General features: G+C 33.0%; 1 protein-coding gene across 1 annotated transcript; it reads left to right on the plus strand.

Annotated features, from left to right (window-relative positions):
- Positions 1-2,457: 2,457 nt before the first annotated feature.
- LOC306638067 (pseudouridine-5'-phosphatase-like) lies at positions 2,458-3,147 on the plus strand (the record flags this gene model as incomplete). Its single annotated transcript, XM_079101160.1, has 1 exon — positions 2,458-3,147. The coding sequence occupies one exon, from the start codon at positions 2,458-2,460 to the stop codon at positions 3,145-3,147; it is 690 nt and encodes a 229-aa protein (XP_078957286.1).
- Between the last annotated feature and the right edge of the window lie 2,824 nt (positions 3,148-5,971).

Here is a 5,971-nt window from a genome sequence, read left to right on the forward strand (position 1 = left end):
AGACTGCAATTCCTGAGGACCTAAATGTGTAACCATTCCTGGTTTTGAGTCCCTAAAAGGAAAAACAGCTCTCTCTTTCTCTCTCTCTTTTTGTTCTCAAAACTAATTTGTATAACTAAAAACTTAACTTTGAAAAATTAAAAAAGTTTCAACAGGGTAAACAGTGAAAAGTATTTCCCAGCCTTTCTTTTGTCCACCACTCAACTCGGTCTCTTCTCAGGCAAGCATTCACCAGTTTCTTGAATGTACATTTAGAGATAAATCTATGCATTTACAATATGCGTCTATCATTTACCTATTTTTTTGTTTGTTTCCAGGTCAAATTTATTGAGGTCTCATTGACATATGATCAGATCCACCTTCTGGATTTCATGGGTACAGTGCAAGGATTTTTTTTTTTTATTCCAAGATGTGTCAACTTTATTCAATTTACAAGTTACACACAAATGCATACAAACGCACCCAAACAATTTTTCTCTCTTACATATATAGGATCACACTATTACAATATTTTATAACTTGCTTTTCCCTTCCAATAATGTTTCATTTTTTATATTAAGTATTCTTACAATATATAATTTTAATGATCCCATAGTAAAACACTATGTAGTGGTATTATAATAATGTCTTTATTTATTATCTAATTATGCATATATTCATTTGTATTTATTTTTCCTTATATAAAAGAAATGTACTCTACTCTTTCTATAATTACTTGATAGTATACCTAAGTAATATTTCCTTATTATTAAATCTGGAGTTGTCTCAGTCTTGTTTATAGATGCACAATATTTCCTTATATGAATGTACGTTATTTAACCAGTGTTGTACTAAATGAAATTTAGGTTCTGCATTGTTAAATAAGCTTTTGTAAGCCAAGCAAGACTGAGGATTCAATCTTCTATACAACTGACCAATTTACAAGAGAAAATGATTTCAACTGTGGCATTACACACATGAGTGAAAATAAGCTTTTTCCCCCCCTATGTTTCAGAGAATTTCTGAATTTCATATTGTTCAGAAATAACTGTTCCTAGACTTTGCCTAGTTTCTTATGGTAACTTTTTTTTTTACTTATTCATTATAGTTTTCTTTATAGACTCAGAAAAGAACTCTTGGTATTATAGGTCAATTATACAATGTTAGTTTTTCATGTTTACTAACTTCTCTGTAGTTATTTTTTATTATTTTAATTTGCTGTTTCCTTCTACTGTATGAGTTTAATTTTTTTTTTCTTTTAGTTTTCCATTGTCAGTTTAGAATAACAAACTGAACTTCTATGACTTACCTTTTCAATTCAGAAGAGACCCTAGAATGTCTGGGATCAATATCTTGATGTTTTAATGTAGTGGTTCAGCCTATCTTATTTCATTTCTCTATCTAGTTGTCTCTAGTTTTCCACATAATCCATTTTTCATCTCTGATGTTTATAGCCAAGTTGATGATAAAGAATATTTTCATTTGTGACTATTTCTGGGCTTTTATTCTGCTTCAGATTCTATATATCTACTTTACTCTCTATACCACACTTTTAATTCCTTTAGTGTCATAATACATTCTGAAAGAAAATATTTTACCAGGAAAGAACAAATCTAAATTTTAAATAAAAAACACAATGTTGTTTACATTAGCTTCACCTCCAAAATAGAACACCTAGATGAAGATCTGACAAAATATGTACAAGTATTTGAGGAAAATCTGGATGTAAGATATCAAAGAAGGACTGGAGAAACTGTCCATGTCTATAGACAGGAAGATTGAACATAGTGAGGCTGCCAGTTCTTTCAAACTTGATATATGGAAGGAATATAAACTCAGAAGGCATGTTTACAGATATTGCCAAACCCAGTCTAAAATTTACAATGAGATTTTACAAACAATTTATAAAAGCCAACTCAATATTGATAGGAATGAAGTTAAAAGACTGATACCAAACACCTTCAAAAAAAAAAAAAAAAAAAAAAAAAAAACTACAATAATCAATACAGTGTGGAACTGGCAAAAAAAAAAAAAAAAATGCACAAATAGATCAATGAAATATAATACAGGGCCCAGAAAGAGATCTCACATAAATATAGTCAATTGATATTTGATACAGGAGCAAAGACACCTAAATGGATAAAATAGTCATTTCACTAATTCCAGAGGAACCAAAGAACTTGGTTTAGTTTATGACTCTTTTACTTGTAATACCAAGGGCACAGTAATTGGTGGATTTCATTAAAATTAAAAATGTCTGCTCTTGAAAACACCCCGTCAAGAATATGAGAAGACAAACTGCTGAGACAAAATATTGTAAAACACATATCTGATAAAAGATGGTCATCTAAATATCAAGAACCCTCGAGACTCAGCCCTAACAACAGATACTCCGGCCAGGGTGCACGTGCACAGAGGATCTTGGAGCACGTGCGCTGACCGGTGGCCGAGCGTCTTCCCAACCCCACTAAGGTGGAGATGGCTGCGCTTGTGCTGGGGCTGCGGCCAGTCACCCACGTCATCTTTGACATGGATGGCCTGCTTCTGGATACTGAACGGCTACGTTCTGTGGTGTTGGAAGAAATATGTGGTCGCTATGAAAAAAAGTACACCTGGGAAGTCAAGCCCCTAGTTTTGGGAAAAAAGGCGTTGGAGGCGGCTCAGATCATGGTAGATGTCCTGAAGCTGCCGATGTCCAAAGAGGAGCTGATGGAGGAGAGCCAAACCAAGTTACAGGAGCTCTTCCCTGCAGCCGAACTCATGCCAGGCGCCGAAAAACTGATCCACCACCTGCAGAAGCACAGCATACCCATTGCCGTGGCCACCAGCTCAGAGTCCGCATCCTTCAAAGTGAAAACGAGAAGACACAAGGAATTCTTCAGTTTGTTTAACCACATCGTGTTGGGAGACGAGGTGAAGCATGGCAAACCAGACCCTGAAATATTTCTCGTCTGTGCCAGGAGGTTCTCTCCTCCTCCACTCCCTGAAAAGTGCCTCGTCTTTGAAGATGCTCCCAACGGGGTGGAGGCAGCCCTGGCCGCTGGGATGCAGGTGGTCATGGTTCCGGATGAAAACCTGAACAGAGACTTGACGACAAAGGCCACATTGGTGCTCAGTTCCCTGCAGGACGTCCAGCCTGAACTGTTTGATCTGCCTGCCTATGAGTGAGGGCGAGGTTTCTCAGTATTCCTTTGGGCTTCTTGGCACCTAGAGCCCATGTTCATGATTCCTGCTGCTGAGGGAAAGGGTGAATGAAACCGATAGCCTTCAAATTGTGACCTATATCTTCAGTGTAACCTTGTAAAATGGGCCTTTCCATCCTTTGTTGGCTTGGCCCACTCTCAAGCGTTTTTAACTGTCTACTTGGTAGTGAATGGAAGACAAACAGAGACAGTCCAGAGCACAGGTGTTGCTTTACTATCTGAATAATGAAGTGGATAAAGTATACAATAAAGGGAAAAATGGCAGCTAGAAAATACAAACCATGTGTGCATATAGGTATACATTTTATTGTGTGTATATATGTGTACGTGCATGCATATATACATATATAATATTATATTGTTTCACTCTCTTTGATATTGATGTTAACATGCAAAAGCAACTCATAAGTGAGATGTTAATTTTCTCTGCTTTATAACCTGAATGGAAGAGCCTTGTTATTGGTGAATCTTAAGAAACCATCTTTCCAATTAGCCAACCTCAAAATTATTTCCGTTCTTTTCACATAATCTCAGCAAATCACCCTGTCTGAATGAATCAATAGTTTTAGTTTGTGTCTATAGAATACATGTTGTATCTATATCTTTATCCACATTGAAGAATGTTTTCTACCTCAGAAAAATCACTTGTGTCTTCTAAGAGCTTTGATTTTCTGCTTATCTTTGATGGAGATAAGTTTAATTTCAGAATTGCTACTTGGTAATTCTGAGAACCACAGAACATTTTTGGCATAATCAGTGAGCACATTTTCATGATCAGCCTATTTTGTAGATTCACTCAGCTTTTTGAATTTGGCTGTAATTTGTCAGAGAAAAATTGTGAAAGGTATTGAAATGGAAAATAAAGGCACACTACCCGGTTTTAGATTAACACATTTTTGCCAAGTGGCTCTGATATTTATTTATTTATTTATTTATTTATTTATTTATTTATTTTAGGCTAATTTTCAGCTCTGGAAGCTGTAGAAGAAATGTAGTGATGCATGTGTTTTGTGGAATGAGTATTGATTGCTCCTGGCTGTTCCACAATGCCTGGGTTTAGGAAGTTCATGTCACCATTCCTGATTGCCTGTTTACTTGTCTGCTCTTTAAGTTCTCCTTCAAACCAATTGTAACATCTGTTCCCTCACAAATTAGTTTAAAAAGTTTTTTTGTCCATGTTCATGTAATATTTGTATGGAAGTCATGAGTTTATCTTTTAAAAATGTCCTCAATACATGTAAAACATCAATGTGAAAAAAAGAATATAGATAACCTGACTAAAAAAAAAATTATATATATATATATATATATATATACGCACATTCATACCTATGGAAGTGTCAGGGGAATATATTAATACATTAAGTAATAATATGCATATTTAGAAAGTAATTCTTGAATCATAATAATTAAAAATTCTACAATAGTCATTAACTTTTGCAAATAAATTAGAGAGAACAAACATTTCTTCATTTTTATTTCATTTTCCTATTTCATATTAACTCTATGACTGTAGTATATTATAATGTTTCCTGACTGCATACTTTTTTCACAACTTGTTATATACTTTTAAGAAGTGTAGTATATTTTTATTTCTATATGCAATTAAAATGAAAAACCTTCTTTAGAAAGCTGTATATTGTAAAATAATATACCCCTCTGATAGCATTATTCCATTTGTTATTTTCTAGTATTTATACACTAGAAGTTTTGCAGTTTATTTTGAGTAACAGTATAACTTCTTAATGATGACTATAGTTACTAAAATTTTAAAAACTTTAAAACTACCTTTTGATCTCTATCTACACTCATATAGATGCTTTAACTCATTCCATCACAACTGATATTTTAAAAGACATGTATTCTATGTTTGCTTTATTTTTAAAAAATAGTTTCTAAGAAAAATAGTAAAAATTAAATTGGTGGAAAGTATTCTATTACCATGTAATCACAGTGTAAAATTGTACTTCAATATTCATCTTCATTCTTGATGGGGTTAGATTCAGAGTTTGCTTAAAAAACAATAATTACAAACCCCAACTTATATTTTTAAAACTGTAATAATGAATTCTATTATCATAACTAAAAAGAACCAATAAAAAAGGAATATATTGAAATACAAATTACTTCATGAATTCACTTTTAGTGACCTTTTAATATTTACCATTATAATATTTTAAGTTGCTATCTCAATCAGTAAATATAACCCTGTAGTTTAAAATAATGAACATATTTTGAACTATAAATTTTGAATAACAGAGTGATCTCAATAAACAGAAAAGAAATGATGCTCTAATATAAAATATTTGGTCTAACTATAGTGTCAAATAAAATTAGAAACCATTTATAGGATTACTGTCATGTATGTGATTGTAAATATCATATGCAACATGGATTACTCAATAAAAATGTAGCCTGAGAATCACTGTTGGGGAAAAAAAGTACAAATTATACTAAATCTAGGACCTGGGATGCAAGCCTAAGACCACTAGACAGTAGGACTAAAACTGGGATCAGTTCATCCTAGGCATATCACACATTTATTCTCTTCCCTTCACTGGAAGAAAGAGGAATAATTTATGGCAATTATAGATAAGTCTATATTAATATAAAATTTATAAAATATGTATGACCAGGAGAATTAAATACACAAATATTTTTCACTGAATCTTTACTTGGGATTAAATATCAGCCTTCTTTAGTATGTAACATGAAATGAAAATTTTACTAGGCTTCCTAGTCCTAAGGAACTTTGAAAATTAAAGACTGTGAATGGAAGTTGGTAGATT

This window comes from Sciurus vulgaris (assembly GCF_902686455.1).
Source record: "Sciurus vulgaris genome assembly, chromosome: 10".
NCBI classification, from domain to species: Eukaryota; Metazoa; Chordata; class Mammalia; order Rodentia; family Sciuridae; genus Sciurus; species Sciurus vulgaris.